The sequence below is a fragment of the Acomys russatus genome, chromosome 29 (genome assembly GCF_903995435.1).
Source record: "Acomys russatus chromosome 29, mAcoRus1.1, whole genome shotgun sequence".
Classification (NCBI taxonomy): Eukaryota; Metazoa; Chordata; class Mammalia; order Rodentia; family Muridae; genus Acomys; species Acomys russatus.
Genome location: NC_067165.1, coordinates 40,548,639 through 40,572,987, shown reverse-complemented (window position 1 = coordinate 40,572,987; position 24,349 = coordinate 40,548,639). Strand labels below are relative to the sequence as shown.

At 47.1% G+C, this 24,349-nt stretch overlaps 1 protein-coding gene and 1 non-coding gene across 2 annotated transcripts in view; both read left to right on the top strand.

The window, feature by feature from the left end:
* The window catches only part of Ube4b (ubiquitination factor E4B), a 102,757-nt gene that overhangs the window by 27,349 nt on the left and 51,059 nt on the right, over positions 1-24,349 (top strand). The window contains exons 2-8 of the mRNA XM_051172192.1: positions 977-1,163; positions 12,699-12,834; positions 15,268-15,355; positions 16,612-16,756; positions 18,843-19,080; positions 19,313-20,098; positions 20,761-20,898. Of these exons, the coding sequence (XP_051028149.1) occupies positions 977-1,163; positions 12,699-12,834; positions 15,268-15,355; positions 16,612-16,756; positions 18,843-19,080; positions 19,313-20,098; positions 20,761-20,898 (1,718 nt within the window). The remainder of the gene's footprint in view (positions 1-976; positions 1,164-12,698; positions 12,835-15,267; positions 15,356-16,611; positions 16,757-18,842; positions 19,081-19,312; positions 20,099-20,760; positions 20,899-24,349) is intronic.
* LOC127212117 (U6 spliceosomal RNA) lies at positions 13,755-13,860 on the top strand. The gene has a single exon (XR_007833500.1). It is a non-coding gene; the product is annotated as a U6 spliceosomal RNA (small nuclear RNA).

Genomic DNA, 24,349 nt, shown 5'->3' with positions numbered 1-24,349 from the left:
GACAGCCAGGGCTACATAGAGAGGCCCTGTCTTGAAAAAAACCAACAAACAAAAACTACCCCCTCCCCCAACAAACAATACAGGGTTTAGAGTATTAGGCAGTAGCTTATGGAAATTTACAGTCAGCCAAGAAGGTAGAGTACCCTTGGTAAGGCAACCAAGGTAGTTCTTAAAGAAAGAACATGGCTTCTGAGAATCCTAGTCTGGTGCTGTGGACATGGCTCAGTGGGTAAAGCATTTGCTGTCCAAGCTTGGGGACCCAATTTCAGGCCTCCAGAACCCACATAAGTAGACACAGTAGTATGTGCTTTCATTCCCAGTGCTTCTGTGGTGAGACAGAGACAGACAGAAGAAAATGTTGTGGGGATGTGCAGTGAGGAAGAAACTGCTGGTAGGACCTGTCTCTTAGGGTAAGAGCAAGAAAATATTCAGGGGCATCTGGAAGAGTCCAGAGCAGAGCGAAAAGAAACAGACTAGACATGGTCAGGGCTGGGGAGGCAGGAGAGTTGGGGGGAGGGAGAACAGTGAGAGAGTGTGTGAGGCAGATTATTAGGAGGCTGAGTAGCTGAGGGGAGGGACTCCTTTTGGGGAATAGAAAACTTGTTTCACAAGTTCCTGAGGAATGCTAGCTTTTGTCTAACCTCCAGAGATGCTGTAGTCCAGCACTTTCTAGATACATGGGGAGAGGGAGATGGGGAACTGAGACCTAACAGCTATCCTGGAGGATGGAAGGGCCACTAGCATGTCCTGTGCAGTGGGAGCAACAGAGACCCAGCCTGTATTAGGTAAAAGGTGAGGACTAAACCCTGAGATTGTCCTCTGACTTCCTCAAGTACACGTACATACGTGTGTACACACACACACACACACACACACACACACACACACACACACACACACACCTCCCTATTGTTCTCATAGGTAGCTGTGTTTCTGTTGTCAGTTACTGAATGTCCTTTGTCTCCCCTTTCTGTAGATTCGACGGAGGCGCCTGGCACGACTTGCTGGTGGACAGACCTCCCAGCCGACCACCCCGCTTACGTCTCCCCAGAGGGAGAACCCTCCGGGACCTCCAATAGCTGCATCAGCCCCAGGCCCCTCCCAGAGCCTTGGTCTCAATGTCCACAACATGACCCCAGCTACCTCCCCCATAGGTGCAGCAGGTGAGCCTCAGCCTCCAGCCTGGAAGCTGTTGTACTCTGATCTCATCGTCTCCATGTTGCCACACAGATTAAAGCAACCAGCGGCCTAAAGGTTACTGCAGTGTGTGTCACTCTTGTCTGTTCATTTTGATAGTGCAAACCTGTCTCCTCCCCCTCCTCAGCTCCAGCTCTCCTTCCTCCGGCCAGGCTCAGGCTGCCCTTTGCAGGGTGCCTAAGAATCAATTGGTCCTGCTAACTTAGTGAATTTGGTTGGTGCTTCTCTCTCCCACCCTCATTCTTTCTCTCTTCTCCCCCCAAGCGCTCTGCCTTCCCTTAGAGTAACCCAGAGGCTAGGGAGAGATTCTGCTGGGTAAAGTGTGAGGACCCAACTTCTGGTCTCCCCACCCCTGTAAGACCTGGGTTTAGGAGCCCGTGCCTGCTACCCTAACACTCAGTAGGTAGAGACAGTGACTTTCTAGGACTCACTGGCCAGTCAGTCTAGCCAGTAGGTAAGTTCCAGGTTCAGTCGAGGAAGCGCAGTGCTTATAGAGGAAGACACCCACTGCTAACTGAAAATGGAAGACTGAAATAGTGGTCAACTGGCAAGCCCCTGGTTACTAATTTCTTGTCTTTGGGCTCCATTGGCACAGACTTTTTTTCTCTGAATTACACTGGATACCAAGAGTGCTGTGGGTGGCAGAGCACTTACCAGCATGTGTAAGGCCCTGGGTTCAACCCCTGGCACTGCAGGAACCCACTCTACCTAGATGATAACTGTAGCTGTCTCACTGAGAGCTGCTTAGCTTAGTAGACGTTCCTGTCTTTAACATAAACGACCCCTGGATGGTGTTCAGGGTTATCTTCCTTAAGAAATGATGATGACCACTCACACATGGACCTGAAAATTCTTTTCCTACACGATTCCTATCAAACAATCCCATAATTACTATTTAATAGTTAACTTATGGAGAAGGTGCTATGAGAGCCAGGTGTGTCGTTCGTAACAATGTGATGACTGTTAATTCCAGTTCTATGTGCTCTGCTGTAGCCGTCCAGACAGTCCTCCTTTCTCTTGTCAGCTAAAAGCATTTGCAGTTTCTGTTGCCTTAAGTCATTCAACCTCAGTGTGATAGCAGAGATTCTGTCCAAAGCATCAGCTGGTGGGAAGCAGCACCCTCGGGAGGCATGGCTTGAGTAGCTCCTGCAGTTTGCTGTTAGAGGCCGTGTTCAGGGATCTGGAGTGAGTCTGCCTTCTCTGTGGGAAACATGCTCACAGCTATGCTGTTTCCTTGCTCTAGTCTGGCCTTCCCTGCAGCTTTGGATTTTGTCCAGGGCAACGCCTCTCTCATTTTGTTTTTCTTACTTGGTTGCGTCACAGTTCTGGTTATAAATATCCATTCCCCACCTGCTGTCTGTCTTGTGCCCTGGACCCAGGCTGGAGACGAGCTCACACAGCCGTGTCTGTAAGTCATTTCAAGTCCACGATCACAAATTCAAGCAGACCCCAATAACCAGGCAGCTGTGCTGTGTCGTGTGTCGTTGTGTCTCGTTCCCCCCTTTACCCTCCAGACCATTTCCCTACTGTGCTACCAAGCCTGTGACAACACTTCCTTCTCCAGGGATATTCTCAGTGTGTGGAGAAAACACGTGCGGAGGGAAGCTGGATAGGTTTGTCATCGCTTCCATCTGGCTCTCCACGTATGTGCCCAGTTCTTGTTCGGACTCACTGTCCTCCCCTGTCAGTGCCTCAGCGTACAAAGCCTCGCCTCCCACAGCTCCCCTTTCCAGTCTTGCCTCGTGAGTCTCTGCACCAGGTGAACGTCTGTCAGCCACGCTGAGGCATTGCATTATGCAGTGTGGTCTAGCACTGGCACGCCTCCCTTGGTGAGCCTGCTGAAAAGGAACTCCTTATCCTGTTTCCCTGCAGCTCACAGCATCTCTTCTCCCCAGCAAGCCTTCTGGGGCACGTCCCTCTCCTGCCTTGTCCTTGCATCCTGTGCTGAGCCGAATGGGTAGGAACTCCACCCTGAGGCTGTCTCTCTCTCTCTTTTTTTTTTTTTTTTTTGGAGACAGGGTTTCTCTGTGTAGCCTTGACTGTCCTGGATTCACTTTGTAGACCAGGCTGGCCTCGAACTGACAACCTGCCTCTGCCTCCTGAGTGCTGGAGTTAAAGGTGTACGCCATCACTGCCTGATGAGTCTGTCTCCTTTGACCTGTCGACTGTACTTGGTGGCTTTCGCCCTCCCCATTGAAACACCTTGTAGCTTCCAGAACAGTCTTGTCCTGGTTCCCATCCTCTCTGTCCCCTTTCACTTCTGTGCACAATTCCCTAAAAGTCCGCATGGCAGTATGCCAGGGTTCAATGTTTCAACTCTTGGTCTCTTTATCTGTGTTTATTCGCTTACTGATTTCATCTAACTTTCTGGCTCTAATTATTCCTTCCAATTTGATAACTCCTTAGTTTACATTTCCTTCTCAGACCTGCATCCTGAACTTTAGAATCATAATCTTATGACCCATTTGACTTTACTTTTGTGTCTTATCAGCATCTCAAAATTAAAATCTTAAAAATTAGTTTGTGTGTACACTTGCATGCACACACAGTGTGTGCTGGTATGTGTGCACATACCTGTTTCTGTATATGGGGGCCAGAAATGGATGTCAGGTGATTGTGCTCTGCCTCATTTTTCTTTTGTGAGACAATCTCTTACTAAACCCAGAGCTTGCTGATTTGGTCAAAGCCAGCCAGAACCTGAGATCCTCCTGGCTCTGTCTCCCTCGCAGTGGGATTACGGTGTGCCCACTGCTTGTACCTTTCATGGGGTGCTGGGGATCTGAACTCAGGTTCTCCTTTGTGCACAGCAAGTGCTTTACTTAGCCATTTTCCCAGCACTTTAACCTCGGGCGGGTTTGGGGGCTGGTGAGATGACTCAGCAAGTAAATGTGCCTCTTAAGCAAACTTGATGATCTGAGATCAAACGCCAGAACCCATGTAAGATTGAAAGGAAAGAACAGTCTCCAACTGTCTCCATAACCTCCATAGACGTGCTGTGGTGTGTGAGTGTATCAGTCCCTCCCCCACAATAATACTGAATTATTATTGATATAGTATTGATGAATATTTGATATTTCCTCATATCTTACCCAGGCCTACACTTACTCCATTCGTTGCACGTCACTCCCAAACCCTGTCTTAGAGAGCCACGATCAGGGCTGGCAGGACGGCTCAGCAGACAGTGGGGCTTACTGCCGAGCTTGACGCCCTGGACCTACAGCATGGTGGGAGAGGAGCAGCCTCCACAAATTGTCCATTGACCTGCCACATGCATGTGTACACTTGCATGAACACACACACACACACACACACACACACACACACACACACACACACACGTAGACTGTCCCCACCTAAAAATCAATGAAGGTGATTTTTCAAAAGGAGAAATAAAACCCAAACTAAGCAGTATTTTTAGTGCCCCTTTCTCAGAAAAGCTGTCTTTGGCTACCGGCTAAAATGCAGTGGAGGTACCATTTCTCTTCGCTCTTACTTGTACATTCTGAGCTTGTTTTGATTTTGAGACAGAGTCTTGCTGTGTAACCCAGGCTGGCCTAAATTTTGGGGTTTGCCTGCTTTTACCTCCTTGGTGCTGGCTTTACCCACTACGGACCATGCCTGTTTGTGTGCCCTGTTCTGTCTGCCTTTCCTGATGGAGTGGAGACTCCAGATCTGAGTCCAGAGCTTGTGCTTTTTTCAGTCACTCCTGTGTCCCCAGGCTATCACCAGTACCGGGCATAGACTAAGATGGGGAAAATTAGTGAATGAATCACAAACAAACAAACAAACAAAAAGGACCAGAACAACATGTGATTGTGTAGCCTAAAGATGGTTCAAGAAATTGTAACAGTTGTCTGTGGGGGGGTGGGGGGGGTGGGGGGTTGGGAGTTGGTTTTTTAAAAACAGGGCTTGTCTGTGTAGCCCTGACTGTCCTGGACTTGTTCTGTAGACCAGGCTGGCCTCACATTTACAGAGATGTGTGTGCCACTGCACTTGGCTTCTAAAGAAAGTCTTAATTTTTATTCTGCTGGAGATTTGATCCAGTGTCTTATTCAGGCTTGGCAAGTATTCTACTACTGAACTACATGACCAGCCTACTTTTGTTTGTTTGTTTATTTAAATTGCATTTATTTATTTGTGTTTAAGGTACACCACCATATAGTGTTCCACCTGCATATATCCCTGCACTCCAGAAGAGGGCACCAGATCTCATTATAGATGTTTGTGAAGCACCATGTGGTTGCTGGGAATTGAACTCAGGACCTCTGGGAGAGCAGACAGTGCTCTTAACCACTGAGCCATCTCTCCAGCCCCAACAATTGTAATTTTTAAAATGAAGAGTTGCCAGGTATCATGGCACAGGCTTTCTAATCCCAGCATTTGACAGGCAGGGGCAGATAGGGGCTATGAATTCAAGGCCAGCCTGGTCCACATAGTGAGTTCCAGGCCAACCTGGGCTACATAGTAAGACCCTGTCTCAAATAAATAAGTACAAAATAAAAAAGAAAAGCTGTGGGCTAGCAAGATGGCTCGGTTGATAAAAGCACTTGTCTACAAGCCTGACAACCTGAGCTCAGTCCCTGGAATTCACCCTAGAAAGAAAATCACCTCATCCTCATACGCATGCTCCCTTCTCACATGTGCACACGCACAGCCCACACACTCTTTCTCTCTTACACACACACACACACACACACACACACACACACACACACACACACAACTTCTCACACAGATGAATAAATAGATATATTAAATACTAAAAATAAAAATAAGATGTTTTAAGAGGTGGAGGCAGGAGGATTGTGAGTTCAAAACCAACCTGGACTATGTTGTGAGACCATCTGAGAAAGAAAAAAAGGAAGGAAAGCTGCCATATGGAAGGTGATTGCTTGTGTTTATTTTCTGCCAACCTAAAAGTTGGGTGCAAAGCCAGAGGGTAGGTTTATTGCCCATTACCTGTGAAGGAGAGATGTGTCTTTGGTGTTGAGTGGGTGCCTAGTGTGAACTAGACCCCATGTTTCAGATCCCATCCCCTCAAACACAACATATGTAAACAGAAGCCCCAGAAGTGGTCAGTTTGCTTGCCGTAGCTGCGAACAAGAAGTGTGCACATACTCTTACAATGGAAGTTTGGGGTTTATTTTTTTGTAAACTCAGTTGTGCTATATAAATAATGTTTTTGCTCTAATCCCAAATATGGGATTTTAGTTTGAGTTTTTAAGCTTGTCCACACCTGTTAATTGTTTCCTGAGGGTCGTGGCTTTTGCCAGCCTTCCTTGGGCAGCAGGAAAGGGGCGTGGTCTAGGGTTCTGAGGATAAAAATAAGAGCTCAGAGAGCAAGTGGTGGGGTGTGTGGTGTTGGCTTGTGGCATGTAGCATGTAGCAGTTTGAAGAGGCCAGAGAGGATGGTGTGGCGGTTTGGAGCACATAGTCGGAGAGGAACATTTCAGGGCACAGCGGCTTTGAGGAAACTGCTGGCTGCGTCTGCTGTTGACAGAGATGGGTACAGCCCAAAAGAACCCAATTGACCTACACAGAAAAACCCTGTCTGGAAAACAAAACAAAACACCCCCCCCCAAAAAAAAACCCCAAAAAACCAAAAACCCAATTGACCATAAACAGTCAGGAGAAGTAAAGGGACCCCCTCTCCCCACTAACCTTGTATCTCCTACATAGAGTTGGGAAGTTGGAAGGGAGGTTGAGGCCTAAACACCCCAAATAAAGTAGAGTTTAAAACAAACAAACAAAAAAAAAAAGAGCAACACACACCCTCTCTCTTCTTCTCTCTTTCTCTGCTGTTTATTTATTTAAGATTAAGATTTTGTTGATGGAGATAGGGTTTTGTTATGTACTCTGGCTAGCCTGGAACGTACAGTGTAGCCCAGGCTGGCCTTGAATGTACAGAGATTCTCCTGCCTCTGCTTCCTGGAGTAAAGGTGGTGGTGTCACTACCACACATGACTAGATTTATTTTATTTTAAGTCACGTATATATGTGTGTCTTTGTTTGAATATGTGCACATGTGTGCAGATTCCCAGAGAGGGCACTGGGTCCCATGGAGCGTAGATACAGATGGTTAGGTCCTGCCCTATGTGGGCACTGGGTCCCATGGAGCGTAGATACAGTTGGTTAGGTCCTGCCCTATGTTGGCACTGGGTCCCTTGGAGCATAGATACAAATGGTTAGGTCCTGCCCTATGTGGGTACTGGGTTCCATGGAGCGTAGATACAGTTGGTTAAGTCCTGCCCTATGTGGGCACTGGGTCCCTTGGAGCGTAGATACAGTTGGTTAGGTCTTGCCCTATGTTGGCACTGGGTCCCTTGGAGCTGTAGATACAGATGGTTAGGTCCTGCCCTATGTGGGCACTGGGTCCCTTGGAGCGTAGATACAGTTGGTTAGGTCCTGCCCTATGTGGGTACTGTGTCCCTTGGAGCTGTAGATACAGTTGGTTAGGTCCTGCCCTATGTTGGCACTGGGTCCCTTGGAGCTGTAGATACAGATGGTTAGGTCCTGCCCTATGTTGGCACTGGGTCCCTTGGAGCTGTAGATACAGTTGGTTAGGTCTTGCCCTATGTGGGTACTGTGTCCCTTGGAGCTGTAGATACAGTTGGTTAGGTCCTGCCCTATGTTGGCACTGGGTCCCTTGGAGCTGTAGATACAGATGGTTAGGTCTTGCCCTATGTGGGTACTGTGTCCCTTGGAGCTGTAGATACAGTTGGTTAGGTCCTGCCCTATGTGGGCACTGGGTCCCTTGGAGCGTAGATACAGTTGGTTAGGTCTTGCCCTATGTTGGCACTGGGTCCCTTGGAGCTGTAGATACAGATGGTTAGGTCCTGCCCTATGTTGGCACTGGGTCCCTTGGAGCTGTAGATACAGATGGTTAGGTCCTGCCCTATGTTGGCACTGGGTCCCTTGGAGCGTAGATACAGATGGTTAAGTCCTACCTGACGTGGGCACTGGGAACTAGATCCCAGACCTCCGTAAGAGCTGCAAGTGTTCTCAGTCACCGAGCAGTCTCTCTTGCTCCGTTGTCATGCTGTTTATTCCCATCTGTGCTAGCAGATTCCTCATGAGCACTCTAGAAAGGCCCTGTTCACATGCTGGACAGAAGGAGAGTAGTGGTTTTTGTGGTAAGAGGTGAGATTCATGAAGGTCCTCCTTTCCCTGAAACCCTGAGTCGGCCTCACTGTTTCTCCTGAAGAGAGCTTTATAATCGCTGTACTATTAATTTCCTTTTGTTGTAGACTTGAATTCACAGCAGTCCCACTGCCTCGCTTCCCAAGTGCTGGTATTAAAGGTGTATGCCACCATGCCCAGCTTCATTTCCTTCTACAATTAAAAAAAGGGCAGAATAGTTGAGATGGCCATGAAGGATAGCTGATGCCTTTGAGCCCTGGCGGCCCTGTGCTCCGCCTCCCCCACCAGCAAGGGCCGGAAAGCCTGACCTTGTACACCATTCCCAGAGGCTGCTTATGCTCACTGAACTGCTCTTTTAACCTGGAGAAAGGCCCTCTAAGGAAGCAGTGAGTTCAGTTTGGAAATGAGCAGAGGGTGGATGGGGTATGTATGCTGTAGGTCATATGTGTGGTGTGCTCGTGCCTGGAGGCAGAGGAGGGCTGTCTCAGGTGAGGCCAGGAAGCTACATAAGCTGTTGAATTATCATTGGCCACAAAAATCAGTAACAAGGGAGGCCTTGATGCAAGGTTGACCGAGTGGTTGCCAGGCAGCTGTCGTCTTGGAAAGGTTGCCGTGGCCTTCCAGCAAGGACATGGTTTTCAGTCTTTCCCTGGGTTTTGTTAAGGTGTGAGTGTGTAGGAGTGCCTCCCTCATGGCCTTCTGGTTTCATGTTGAGTTGAGTTTGACACAAAAGACTCACAGTTACTTGACACTGCTTTGATTGTCTTAAAATGTGATAGGTGTTTGCTGTGCTTGTACTGCAGGGGATGACTGTGTGTGCACATGTGTGGCAGCTGAAGATCAGTCTTGTTGTCATCCTCAGGTGCCCTCCGCCTTGTGTCTAATTCTTTAAGTCTGCCCTGAGGCCAGGGATGTAGTTAGTGAAAGAGCACTTGCCTGTGCAGGACCCTGAGTTTAATTTATAGGGTGTGTCTGTCTGTCTGTCTGTCTCCCTCCCTCTCTCTCTTTCCTGGTTTAAAATTATAAGGTGTCTCTCTCACTCTCTCTCTCTCTGGGCTTAGTGTATAGGGTCTCTGTCTCTCTAGGTAGGTTTAATGTATAGGGTCTCTGTCTCTCTCTGTTTCTGTTTTCCTCTCTCATACACACTCCTGTGTCCAGCTACATTGTTTGTTTTTGTTTTGTTTTCCAAGACAGGGTTTTTCTTTGTAGCCTTGGCTGTCCTGAACTCACTTTGTAGACCATGCTGGCCTGGAACTCACAGTGATCAGCCTACCTCTACCTCCTAACTACTAGAATTAAAGGCGTGGGCTACCACGCCTGGCTCTTTTTTTTTTTTTTTTTAAAGACAGGCTCTCAGTGTACAGCCTTGGTTGGCCTGGAACTTTCTGTGTAGACCAGGATGGCCTCAAATTCACAGATATTCCTCTGTCTCTGCCTTCCTGATGCTGGAATAAAGGCACCATGCCCAGTCGCAAAGCTACTTTTAAAACAAACAAGCCGGGCGGTGGTGGCGCACGCCTTTAATCCCAGCACTCGGGAGGCAGAGGCAGGCGGGTTGCTGTGAGTTCGAGGTCATCCTGGTCTACAAAGCGAGTCCAGGACAGTCAAGGCTACAGAGAGAAACCCTGTCTCAACAAAACACAACAACAAAAAAACCAAAACCCCAGCAATATTACTTTTGAAAATGGGATAAATCTTTTTATAACTTGGAAGACTTTGTGCCGAGTGTTGTTCTCACGCGCCTAAATTTGCTCGTAATGCTTCGTCCTATCGTTTCATGTCTAGGTTGTTACTAGGGCTGGGTTAGATGCTGTAAAGTCATGCAGCCCCACTTAGTGTTTATGGAAATCATGTCACATCTTAGGGCCACTTCTAAGCTCAGTGCTTAGAGCTCATTGAGAGACCAAGTGTTGAGGTAAAGTGCTGTGGGGAGAGCAGGAGAGAACACATCTGTTCTCGTGATAGTCAGCTCTAGGCCTCAGTGGGAGACGGCCATGGTTGGCAGAGGGAGGCCTGGGTGCCGTGGGCAGCACAGCTGTGGACAAGCTTCGCTGATCTGGGAGCAGGAAGTCAGAGGCAGAGTCCTTTAGGGCAGTGGTGGGCCTAGTGGTGGGTGGGCACCAGGGGCGGGGAAGTCCAGCCTGAGTCAATTTCAGCTGAGTGACAGCTATTTTTGGCAGCATGCCGCCTTTGCCTGCGAATGGTACCAGGAGTGACAGCAGAATTGTGGTCTTTTGTTCCATTACCAATTGCTTATATGAAATCCTTTTTCCTCTTATACTTGGCACATGCTTTGGAGAGGGAAAGTTTTGTGTGTGGTTTAGAAACTGGCTTGCAGCTGGCCATGCAACTAATGGAAGAGCTTGTTAACATGTGGGAGGCTGGGGGTTCCATCTGATAAAATAGAAACAAACAAAACAAATAAATAAAAGCAAACAGTTGGGCATGGTCTTATTCCTGTAAATCCAGAGATTGGGAGGCAGAGGCAGGAGGATCTCCACAAGATTGTGGCCAGTGGAGGCTACATAGTGCAATCAATCTGTCTGAGAAAATGAAATAACAAACGAAGGACATAGTGGCTGGAGGCAGAGACCTAGGCAAGAGCCCCACCGCGAGGCCTGCAGTGGAACCCCAGCGACCCTGGAGGCGCCTCCTCTTGGTTTGAACCTTTCTTTTGAGCATGCACATTTGTTCCTAGGGCCATATTAACCCCCTTGTGAATCCCGAGCAGGTGTCAGTGTCTTGCTAGTGACATGACTTGCTAGGCATTTCTGACCCAGTTAGTCCCATATAGTCCTGCCAACTCCTCTGTGCTCATAGCCTTCCCCACGTGATCTAAGTTTATGATGTGGCATCAAGCAAGTGGTTTTTGTGAAGTCTAATTTGTCATTTATGTTTAGTGTCTCAATTTATCTGTACAATGATGGGACTAAAGGAGAAAATTCTGTAGCCCCTCTAGTTCTGTTAAAGTTAAAAATGTCACTTACCCCACTCATTAACGATTTCAACAGTAAGTGGTAATTTGCTTATTTTTAAGCATTTCAGTTCATTTTCCTTTTCTGAACCAATATATGTAAATATTGTAAATGCTTGAATAGAGAGTCTGGCGTGGTGGCGCAGGCCTTTAGTCCCCGCACTCGGGAAGGCAGAGGCAGGCAGATTGCTGTGAGTTCCAGGCTAGCCTGATTTACAGAGCCAGTCTAAGATAGCCAAGGCTACACAGAGAAACCCTGTCTCAAAAAACAAAACAACAACAACAAAATGCTTGGCTAGCAACCTTTTGGAGTCCTTTGCTTTTGTTTTGGTTTTGAAACAGATTTTCTCTTTGTAGACTAGGCTGGCCTCAAAGTCACAGATGTGTATAGATCTCTGCTTCCTTTGTGAATAAAGGCCTGCACCACCCCACTCCTGGCTGAGGTGTTTTTTAGCCAGGTGTGGTAGCGCACGCCTTTAATCCCAGCACTCGGGAGGCAGAGGCAGGTGGATTGCTGTGAGTTCGAGGCCAGGCTGGTCTACAAAAGGGAGTCCAGGACAGCCAGAACTGTTACAAAGAGAAACTTTGTTTCAAAAATCCTTAAGAGGGAGGGAGGGGAGAGAGGAGAGAGGAGAGAGAGAGAGAGAGAGAGAGAGAGAGAGAGAGAGAGAGAGAGAGGGGGAAGGAGGGAGAGAAATACATTGAGCGAAGTTCTCTGAGAGGTAATCCACTCCTCCTTCCTGATGCTTGTTTCATGCCGCCATAAGCTCTGTGGGGATAAGGGCGATGTCATCATCTTTTTACTTTCTCTAACATATTCCATCAACAGATGAATGGATCAGTACTGAAGGAGATGGAACCGTGAAGCCAGGCTGTATTTCCAGCATGTCCGAAAGTTTGATAGCAAAATCAGAAGACTGGCCACAAAAACATATACTCACACCACCTGGATTGTGCCGTTGACATTTGCTACTGGCTTTTCTGCATATCTGTCAGTCCATTAATGTATCTTATTTTCAGTCCATCTCAAAAATTTTTCTGTATTGTTGGATTGGTGAGATGGCTACCTGGTAAAGACACCAGCCACCAAGCCTGGTGACCGTGTAAAAAACAAGAACTTAGCTATGCTGTCACAAAACCCAGTTTGTGTTCAGGGCCATGGTTAGAACTGCTGAAAGTGAGGCTATGGGTTGTTCTAGGCATCGTGTGTGTTCCGTTACCGGCCTCAAGTGATGCACAGTGATAGACCATGGCCTCTCTAACACTCGCAGGTTTGTGTGACGGGAGCCTCCATTGCCTCGCATTACCAGGGCATGTGTGTTACTGTTGCCTTCGCTCTTGGGCTTGCATCGTCTCACATGACCTTTCTCCCTCGCCTTTCCTGTAGGAGTTGCCCACCGGAGCCAGAGCAGCGAAGGAGTCAGTTCTCTCAGCAGCTCGCCTTCCAACAGCCTTGAGACACAGTCTCAGTCCCTCTCACGTTCCCAGAGCATGGATATCGATGGTGTCTCTTGTGAGAAAAGGTAACTAGATGCCACCTGGTACCGTTGTCTGTTTACAGGAAGGGCTGTCTTCGCTCTTTCATCTCTAGCCTAGTAGTCTGAAATGATAAGCCAGAGAGCCGTGCCTCTATCAAACTGAATCCAAGTTTCATTTTAACTTGAGGTTTTTCTCTTCTGAATGAAATGTTCCTTATATATTTGTCAGTGCCAACTGTCTTTTGTAAGCTAGAGAGGTGGCTCAGAAGTTATGAGCAGGCACCACCTTTCCATGGAACTTGAGCTCTGTTTCCAAATGTCTTTTATGAGATGTAAGGTATGGGTAAAAAAAAAAAAAAAAGACCTCGTAATAAATACGTGGTACATGTGAATAAATCTCAGTGTGTGAACAATGATTGCAGTGTGTTAAAGAGCAGAAGTCAGAAAGATCAGACTGCTATTAGATGTTGGCCAGCCGTAGCAGCTAAGCCAGAACCGGTGTCTTCACAGCAAGTACCCTCAGATTTGTTGTTTTAAGGTAGAGTCTTGTGCTGTCGTTCGAGGCCAGCCTCGTCTACACAGTGAGTCCAGGACAGCCAGAACTACACAGAGAAACCCTGTCTCCAAAAACAAAACCTTGTGAATTGCTTATTTCTGAGCCTTTTGGTTTTGTAGTATTGACTGAAATGAGATAAAGGAAAGCCTTCGCCTCCTGTATATCTTGTAACCCAATTCCAGTGATGAGAAGGACGAGCTCTGTGATGACGTCAAGTGTATCAGTAGCTGTGCCCGTTCCAGATGTGTTGACAGTAGTATGACACAGCATGTCATAAAAGTGGTTGCCGCACTCAAACCCATCCAGAGGGCTTCAAACATGTCTCTTTCAGCCAGAATAGATCAAGGAGACAGTGGTCACGAGTAAGCGATGCAGCCGGTGAGCTTAGTCTAATGAAAATACAGAGCTTGTGCTCGCTTCGCAGCACATATATTAAAATTGGAACCATACAGAGAAGATTAACATGGCCCCTGTGCAAGGATGACACGCAAATTCATGAAGCGTTCCATATTTTTAAGCAGAAAGAGTCGAATGGTAAATACTCACTTATATCTGGACACTAGCCCAAGGGGCATGTCCCATGAATGTCTTCACTTATCAGGAAAGTGGGACAGAGGGGAGGACATCCTATTGGGACTCTAGGTGAGAGAAGCATGGGAGAATGGGGAAATAGAAGGATCCAGAGGGCCCTAAAACCTACAAGAACAACAAGCAGGCCCAGGGGTCCTGCTCAAACTATGGCACCAGCCAAGGACGATACATGTGGTAAACTTCGAACCCCTACCCAGATCTACCCAATGGACAGGACATTCTTCACAGTAGTGGGGTCTGATTTTCACACAAACTCTGGTGCCCCCTATTTGATCACGTCCCCTGAATAGGGAGGCCTGGTGGTACTCAGAGGATGGATAACAGGCTACCAAGAAGAGACTTGATTCGCTATGAGCATATACAGGGGGAAGAGGTCCCCCTCAGTCACAGTCATAGGGGAGGGGAGTAAGGGGCAAATGGGAGGGAGGGAGGAATGGGAGGATACAAGGGATGGGATAACAATTGAGATGTAATATGAATAAATTAATAAAATATATTTTAAAAAATAAATTTAATTAATTAATTTTAAAAAAAGAAGAAGAAGAAGGAGGAGCTGGAGAGATGGCTCAGAGGTTAAGAGCACTGTCTGCTCTTCCTAAGGTCCTGAGTTCAGTTCCCAGTAACCACATGATGGCTTATAACCATCTTTTTAAAAAAAAAGGAAAAGAAAGAAAGAAAACACAGAGCTCTGCACACTCAGCCTGCGGACAGTTCCTGGAGTCGGAAGCATGAGGCCCATGTGCTTGGCCTGCATGCTAAGCCAGAAACTAGCACAGAAGCTAACAAATACCCTCATGCATTTGAAACGTCTAAGTGCCTGTCAAGGAGAAGTCCAAGTGGGAGCTTGTACAGATATAGTTAGAGCAAAGCATGTTGGCCAGAGCAAGACCTGGTGAGGCAGAGCGACTGCCTGTGGGGCAGAAACGGGCACCTCAAATAATACCACGTATTTGTGAAAATGAGACATACAGCATAATAACGTTCTTGTCAGTATCAAAGTGGCAAGTGCTGGGCAATTGATGTAGACAAGCTCTGCTTGCGTTATGCATTCTGTAAAAATAGCATGTCCTGAAAATTTGTTCTGCTGATTCTTAGTTTTTGAAAGTGAGCCCAAGGAAATGATGCCTTGGGAAAAGTGATTCCAGCACATAGGACGGCCAGGATGCTTACCTGCCAGTCTGTGAGGAGCTCTTAGATTTACAGGAGACAAGGGGAACTAGCGGCATTTTCCTTTCCTGACCTATGTTAATTGATACTTTAAACTTTGACACAGCTTTGATGCTGGGAGTTTTAGAAGAGATGAAGGACTTGTTTGTCTTTTGTTCTTAAAGCATGTCCCAGGTGGATGTGGATTCGGGGATCGAAAATATGGAAGTGGATGAGAATGACCGAAGAGAAAAGAGGAGCCTGAGCGACAAGGTTAGTAGCAGGACTGAGTAGCTTTGCTTCTCAGTGCTGATGACCGCACTGCCTTGCTGGTGCCTGTGGGTCTGTCATGTGGGTAGCGTTTTCCTTTTGAATGCTTAGACTCAGTTTCCCCTGTCCCCTTCCTCCTGAAAGTTCCCACTACATAGTCCAAGCTAGCATGGAACTGGCAATCCACCTGTGTCAGCCTCCCAAGTGCTGGAGTCAAGGACCCACACCACCATTCCAGCTTTAGTCTTTGCAGCAGGGCGACTCAACCCTTGCTTACATTCAGTCCCTCCATTTTATTTGGCTTAGGTCTGTGTTATTTTGGTCGATTGGTTGATTGCTTTGGGTTTTTTTTTAAAAGACAGAATCTTGCTGTACAGCCCTGACTGGCCTAGCGTTCCCTCTGTAGATCAGGCTGCTCGCTATTCTGTCCGGCTGTTTGTTCAGAGTGGGGATTAAAGACACGTGCCACCATGACTGGCTAGGTCCATGGTTTTCATCAGTAAAATTTAATTTTTATGTGTCTTCTGCTAAGACAGTAAATCATTTTATCTTTGGCTATATTCTGAAATATTTAAAGCAAGGATATGTAAAGTCTACCAGCAAGTAAAAACTTGGCAAGGCCTTTCTATTTGTTTTCCTCCAAGCTTTGTTCCCTGTGTGCTGGTGGCCTGAGTTTGTTGGCTTGTCATGCGTGGCATAGGTTAGCACACCATGTTCTCTACAGGAAGTTCACAGAAATACTTTGTTGGTGTGCTGGTGTTGTTAGAAGTTGGGACGTAGCCTCCTTGTCGTGCGCTCTCTACTCATGTAGTTCATGTATCTCTATTCATGTTTCTTGTATGTACAGATAATGTGTCTGTCATGAAACCTAGTGAGAAGTGTTAAAGTGTGTAAAGGTCCTTGAAGAACATGAGCCCGGATCTTTAGCGTTCATAGTAGCGAGTAGATGGGCTGTGTGCACATTCTTGGCCTGCTTTTGCTGGCAGTTCCTGGAGATGCCTTTGCTCTTTTATGCTCTCCCATGAGTGATGACAGCAGCTTCATGAGACACTGACTTTGTAACTTACTTCCCTGTCCACAGAATCTCACATGTAATTCTGGATGGCTTGAAACTTGTTTTGTGTAGACCAGGATGACCTTGTGTTCATAATGCCACCTGCCTGGGTGAATGGTTTTATACATTGAAAAATATCCTTGTTAATTAATGAATTAAATTGGAATAAAATGCCTTAACGCATGCCTCTTCCATCTTTCTGTAGGAGCCTTCTTCAGGTCCTGAAGTGTCTGAGGAGCAGGCCTTACAGCTGGTCTGTAAGATCTTCCGCGTCTCGTGGAAGGACCGGGACAGAGACGTCATCTTCCTTTCTTCTCTTTCCGCGCAGTTTAAACAGAACCCACAAGAAGGTGGGGCTCTGTCAGCACCTACATGTCAGGCGCGAGGCTGCGCCTGTCTCTGCCTTCCTGCTGTCGAACTGCAGCTGTGTGCTTTCTTCCCTTCTCACTGATCTGATTGCTAAATGATATTTTAAAATTTGTTTTCATTTATGTATATGTATATGTGCGTGTGTGTATTGTGCATGCATGTATGCTCAAGTGCTTCTGGAGGCCAGAAGAGAGCATCAGGGCCATCCTGGGGTGGAAGTTTAAGATGGTTGTGAGACACCCAGTGCTGGTGCTGGGAAGCGAGCTTGGGAACTCTGGAAGAGCAGCAAGCTCTCTTGTGACTGTTGAGCCATCTCTCCAGCCCCAATGTGTGATTTTGAAGGAAGGAAACTAAACGAATGAGTAGTTTTCACTGTCTCGGTGGTTTAGTTTCCTTTATGGTACAAGACTCTTTGGTTTTTCAAGACAGGGTTTATCTTTGTAGTCCTGGCTGTCCTGGACTCGCTTTGTAGACCAGGCTGGCCTCGAACTCACAGCGATCTACCTGCCTCTGTCTCCCTAGTGCTGAGATTAAAGGCGTGTGCCACCACCACCCGGCTGGGTACAAGACTCTTTGAGTGGGCATCGGCTCCTATGTAAGTGGAAGCTTGCTGGGGGAGCTCCGCTACTCAGACAGACGAGTAGTCTGCACTGGAGAGAGCGTATTTTTTTTTTTTACAGGTTATTTGTTGTTTAGGCTGTAAGTGTTTACTAAATGACAGTTGAGGAAAATCTTTTTATTAAATTACTTAGCAAAATGGAATACGATTGTATTTTATTGTCATCCTAGGATTCTTTTTTAAGAGGTTAACTGTGCTAAACTATGCTTAAATAGTAAAACGTTTTTAAGACACAGTATTATTGAACCTGTGGTTTTCTATTTACTTTAGTTATTTGCAATATAAGCAGACAGTGTGCTTCAGGGTATTTGTTTTGTTTTACACATCACTGGGGAAAAAAAATACAACTATGAGATTTTTATTTTTTGCCTTTTTGATCATTGAAATATATCCCCGGTCTTTAGGAAGTATTTTGTGTAAGATGTGTTTTCAGTGAGGCAACCACTGTAAATGTGGTTCCTCTTTCTTTTGCATTCCATCCATCCTGTCTTCCTGCAAGGGTGTGAAAGTTCTGTGTTCCTGGGGGTTGGTAGGTTTCTTATGTGATAGCCTCTTAGCACCTCTAGCTGGGAGTAGCTGAGCCCTTGGCTCTGAGGGTCTTGTGACTTTTTGTACACATTAGTGGTGATCTTTAATGATCTAACCAGGTTTACTGATATCTAAAACATATCAAAAGGCCAACAGCAAATCAACTAGAAGCTGCAAAGAATAAGAATGAAACTAGACTATAGAATCTACTTCAGAAACCAGATGGTGAGTCAGGGTAGATAGAGCCCCTTATAGAACTCTTGAGCCTTGGATTTTCTCTAAGGTGTGTGCTGGCTAACAGACACTAACCTTACTCCATTTGTGACAGCCTAGTAAGGGCAACTCTAGCAAGGACTGGCTCCTTAACTGCACTCTAACATGGTTTAAATAAAATTTATAAGTTTGGGATAGTTTTGTATTTACAGGGAAAAAAAAAAAAAAAAAAAAAAAAAAAGACAGCCCAAGGAGCGTACGCTTCAGCCTCACTCAGTTCCCTCTAATGTAATGTCATATACAATTGTGGTATGTTTACCTAAACTTGGAAATTACTGTGGACTGAGCCGGTGAGATGGCTTGGTGGATAGAGGCGCTTGCTCTTGGGCTTGAGGGCTGGAGCGCTATCCCCAGAACCACAAGCAGAGGAAAGGTCTCCTGAGAGTTGTCCTCCGACCCCTGCATGGGCACGCGTATTTGCATATACACACAGACAAAAATATATGTAAAATAATTTTCAAAAGAGAAGGAAGTTACTGGGAAGAACACCAGAGATTTTTGGGGGTTTTCAACTAATCTCCACCCACTCTGGGGAATCCAGTGCAGGATCACAGCACACAGAATGACTCTAGCTCTTTTGACTTATTAGAGGACCATGCAAATGAGGACCCATGAATAACCTGCATTTTACTCTGCCTTCCCAACAGTGTTCTCTGATTTTAAGGATCTGATTGGCCAGATTTTAATGGAAGTGCTGATGATGTCCACTCAGACACGAGATGAAAATCCATTTGCCAGTCTGACAGCCACATCGCAGCCTATTGCCACGGCAGCTCGGTCACCACGGTCACCAGACAGGGGTCTCACGCTGAACGCTGGCTCCAGTTCAGGGGCAAGCCCCATGGTCTGCAGCTTGGGCTCCTTCGGCGCAGGCTCGTTGTCTAGGTCAGTGCTGTCCTCTTCACTCATTGCCCTGGTGGTAAAACAGCTGTGAAGGATGCTGAGGAGTTGCCGGTTCACAGTTGATCTGTGTCATGGGCACTGTGGGTGGGAGAAAGTTCCTAGTGTTTGTAATATAATTTTACTATCCTTTAAAAGCTAACATTATTCATTTTTAATTATCTCAAGTTTTTCCTTTGATTTTTCTCTTCTTTCTTCCCCTTTTCAACTAATTCAGCCTCTATGAAACTAGCCCTGCTCCCTCTGCCAGTTCATGGAGCTTTGTGCCGGTGCTGAGTCCGTCCTTTGCCTCACCTTCCCACACAGCCCCCCAGGCGGCTGTGCCTTCTCCATCCCTCAGCCCTCACAATGCAGCCCCCCAGGCGCCTGTGCCTTCTCCATCCCTCAGCCCTCACAGTGCAGCCCCCCAGGCGGCTGTGCCTTCTCCATCCCTCAGCCCTCACAGTGTAGCCCCCCAGGCGGCTGTGCCTTCCCCATCCCTCAGCCCTCACAGTGCAGCCCCCCAGGCGGCTGTGCCTTCCCCATCCCCCAGCCCTCACAGTGCAGCCCCCCAGGCGCCTGTGCCTTCTCCATCCCTCAGCCCTCACAGTGCAGCCCCCCAGGCGGCTGTGCCTTCTCCATCCCTCAGCCCTCACAGTGCAGCCCCCCAGGCGCCTGTGCCTTCCCCATCCCTCAGCCCTCACAGTGCAGCCCCCCAGGCGCCTGTGCCTTCTCCAGTCCTCAGCCCTCACAGTGCAGTATCTGGAACTGCTGCTATAAGCCAGCCCTCATCCCCAAGGTATCGACCCTACACTGTCATACACCTGTCGGGGTCTTCACCTTGCCCCATCCCACGATCCTCCATTATGGCTAACTCCCCAACCCTCCCTCCCCGCTCAAGTAGTCCCCAGGCAGTACCCACCAGCTCCTACAGACAGAGGCCCCGAAGCAGGGGCCCCGCCTTCCCTCCTGCCTCGCCCAGTGCTGCCAGCAGACGTCCCTCCTCCCTGCGGATCTCTCCTAGGTATTTATTTGCAGGAGAGCTGCGTGTGTGTTTGCAGTGCAGGGAAAGGAAATTAACACGGTTTGGAAAGAACTGCTGTGTGACACTGACCTCAGTTGAATTCTGGGAGTCATTGGGTTATTAACCTGTGTCGCTCGCTAGCTGTGGTGGGCATGTGCCCTGCCCCTGTGGTTCCGATAGGCTTTGATCCACGAGAAAGTCAAGATTGCAGTGTTGAACGCTCCTTTCTTCCCCTCCTCCTCACCACTCTTCCGTCATCTGCACAAAAACCAAAGACTTGCATTTGTCTGTGATCTAGTTCATGGGTCCTTCCTCCTTACAGATGAACCTCAGAGACTGTGGTCAGTGTTGCATTTGAGAACTGGGGCTCACAGATGCCTTTTGGACTGGGCTGGTGTCTGCTCTTCTAAGAGTCATGCCTTTATGCCTTGATGTCTCATTGCATGTCCTTCCACTCTCAGAAAGCAGCAGCACCCCATGAATCCAGTGGCCCCGTTCTCAAATGTCCCTGTGTGTTTCTATAATTCTGTAATCCAGGGAGTTGTGTTTCTGCATGTCGGTGGGTACAGCGTTATGTGTGAAGGGATGGAAATGCAGCTGTGTCTTTCTCTGCCTTGCTTTCCTTTGTTCCCTGATGGTCCTCTTTGCTTTTGTTGTGGTAGTATGTACGACAATCCTTTCTCCTTCCTCTTCCTCGCACTTTCTGGGGACAGTAGTGATGAAGAAGATGAAGATGATGATGATGATGAAGGTGGTGGTGGTGGTGATGATGATTTTTCTTGTGTCCAGTTTGGGTCCAGGTATCAGCCGAATGGCTCTGACCCTGCATGTGCTTCAGGGGCTTAGGAACTAACGCTAGACAGTGAGCCCTGCTTAGGCCTCTGCTTCCAGTCCTTACGGGGTAGCCTTAACTGAGGAAGGCCAGCAAGCGTGCACTGACGTGTGAGGACCTTACATTGGGATGGAGTGACACATAAGACAATTCATAGTTATTGCTCTTTAATCTGGTAAGAAAACGTATCTATGTCATTTCTCAAAGACTTGAAAGGAGATTAAGCCACCCTTCAGCTGCCATTAGGGAGTGAGCCCTGAGTTTGGTTGCGTGGATTGCAGGCACTGAGGAACAGCACTGGGATTCGGGGGTATGTGTTCATCCCGTCCGCATCACACTCTATTTACGCAGTCTGGACAAAAGGGCAGGCTCACATTGTCCCAGTGTATCTGAGATTCTCTTCTTACATGTGACTTGGAGTCTCTCCTGAGCATCTCCTGAGTGTCAGGGAAGCAGTGTCCTGTTTGCTTTAGGGGCCACTGGATGTCCCAGAGTTAAAAACTCTGGGATTCTAGGTTATTTTGAGCACACAAATACAACGACCCTTTGTTTCTACCCTCTGGCTCATTGTCTTAACAGTTTTGTTCTTCAACTGAAGTTCCCAGTTCTTATTTGTGCCCAGCACTATTCACAAATAACTGCAGGCTATATAAATAGAGATGCAGGAGGAGCTAGGTGCTTCATTAAGTTTGACAGCTCCTAAAGAGAGAGAAGAATGTTGACACAGGATTGACTATTGATTTCAAAAGATGGATGTTGAATATTTTATTACCACTTCCTAAGTAAATATGCCCAGAGGGGACCGGTGTCTTTGTAGTGCCTTTAAAGTCCTGTGTGACTCCAATTCCGCAGTAGACTTCTGTAGTTTGGCTTTGCGTTATCTGTGGGGCACATGTTTTGTTTAATTCTTGCTCTAACAAATCACATGCTGCCTTTACAAATATGTTTCTCTCTAGTCCTCCTGGCATTTGATCTTGCCTGAGACCCAGGTCCTGTGCTCACCAGCACAGCGCTGGTTGTGCAGTGACACTTTACCAGCGTCGTGCCTGCTCTCTCTCTCTCTGCTGGGACTTAGATCGAAGAAGCCAGAACCCAGAGCTCACGCTGGGCGTCTCACCCTGGGCTGTTTCCTGCCCTTGTGCTGTCTCAGTCTCTGCTGCTCTGGTTTTTCACTAGTTACTTCACGGCTTAGAGTGCACCTCTTCTGCTCCTGCACAGAAGCTGCCAATGTTTTTAGACTCAGTTACAAAATTACAATTTTATCTGCCGGCATGAGCTGCTTCTGCTACATTGAAGTGAGATGATTTGGATCGTCTACTCTGCACTCCAGTCGTAGATTACTAGCAGATTCCAGATAAAGGGTATGAAGATGGCCACAGAACACACGACAGTGCATGAGGAGAAAACGTGAAGTTACATGGAAGTCAGAACATTAAGAGACAACAAAAGGATGTGTTATTTTTTTTAATGCAAAGAGTCTTTCTTGTGCCTATAGAACCCCATGTGACTAGTTTACATAGCAGACATCCATAGGAATGGTGAAAGGACTTGGTCTGCTTTGCTTTGAGTTATCTCTGGGAGACCTTTGTGTAGCTGAGGATGTCCTGTAGTCATCAGTCCTCCTGCCGCAGGGTTAGGATTGCTAGCCAGTGTGTAGTCGAGGATGTCCTGTAGTCATCAGTCCTCCCACCACAGGGTTAGGACTGCTAACCAGTGTGTAGCCGAGGATGTCCTGTAGTCATCAGTCTTACCACCGCAGGGCTAGGACTGCTAGCCAGAGCAGTAATGCAGCCGACAAAGAAACATAGCAGTGACTATGGATAAGGAAGGGAGAAGGCACATTATCTTTTTGTTTGTTGGGAGAGTTTCTCTGTATAGCCTTGGCTGTCCTGAACTAACTTTGTAGACCAGGCTGGCCTTGAACTCAGAACTCAGAACCTGCTTCTGCTTCAGATTATTTTATGTGCAGAAGATTAATTCTGTTGCTTTAAAAAAAAAAAAAAAAAGACCTTTAAAAAATTTTTTAAAAAATTCTATGTGTAGAGTTGTTTTGTCTGCATTTGTGTCTGTGTACCACATTGGTACCTGGGTCCTCTAGGACTGGAGCTACCCACAGTTGTTAACTGACATGAGGGTGCTGGGAATTGAACTCAGGTCCTGGAAGAGCAGCCAGTGTTCTTTCTTAATCTCTGTACCATTTCTTTAGCCTAGTTCTGTAGCTTTTTGAAACTATATTTATTTATTAATTTGTGTGTATATGTATGTGCCGGAGTGGTATGTATACGCACTTACAAGCTTGTAGGTGACCTGGAGGCCAGAACAGGGTGTTGCATGCCCTCAAACTGGAGTTACAGGTGGTTGTAATCAGCCATGTGGGTGCTGGGAACTATACCTGTGTCCTTTGCCAGAGCAGCAAATGCCTTTAACCGTCTCTCTATTTCTGTGCTCTACATTAAAAGACCCTACTAGAAAACTCTGAGCTCTAATCACATTGTAAGCAAAGTGGCAAAGATGCAGCCATTTTTCTGTGTAACAGAGTGACCACATTAAGAAAGAAACCTGGGCGGCTGGAGAGATGGCTTAGATGGCACTGGCTGCTCTTCAAAGGTCCTGAGTTCAATTCCCAGCAACCACATGGTAGCTCACAACCATCTATAATGAGAGCTGGTACCCTCTTCTGGCCTGTTAGGTGTACATGCAGGCAGACCATTGTATACATAATAAATAAATAAATCTTATTTAAAAAATTAGAAGAAAGGAACCTGGAAAGCAATCTTTCACAATAGGTTTGCCAAGTTAAGAAATAAACCACCAGCCAGGCGGTGGTTGGTGCACGCCTTTAATCCCAGCACTCGGGAGGCAGAGGCAGGCAGATCACTGTGAGTTCAAGGCCAGCCTGGTCTACAAAGTTAGTCCAGGACAGCCAAGGTTACGCAGAGAAACCCTGTCTCGGAAAAAGAAAAGAAAAGAAACAAAACACCTTTGACTACAACGAGCCTCTCAGGGAAAGGATTTCTCATCTGAGGTTAAGCAGGTTCCATGTTGTGCAAGTGCTTTAATACCTCCAGATTATTGCGCTTAAGTGAAGCAAGCCAGGCCCAGAAAGACAAATAACAAATGTTTTCCCTCATATGCAGAATCTGGACTGAAAAATAAGGACTCGTGGGCAGGTGAGGTGGTTCAGCAGTTAAGAGCACACACTATTCTTGCAAAGGGCCAGCTTGAGAACTCGAATTTGATCCCAGGACCCACTCACATAATGGAAGGAGAAAAGGAAAAACTGATTTCTGATTTTCTTCTGACACCCACGCTTGTGCTGTATCACATGTACACTCACACCCGCATACATGCACGCACATGCCCACACACAGCGCGTGTACATTAACTGGATGTGAGCTATGTCACATGCACACAAAGTG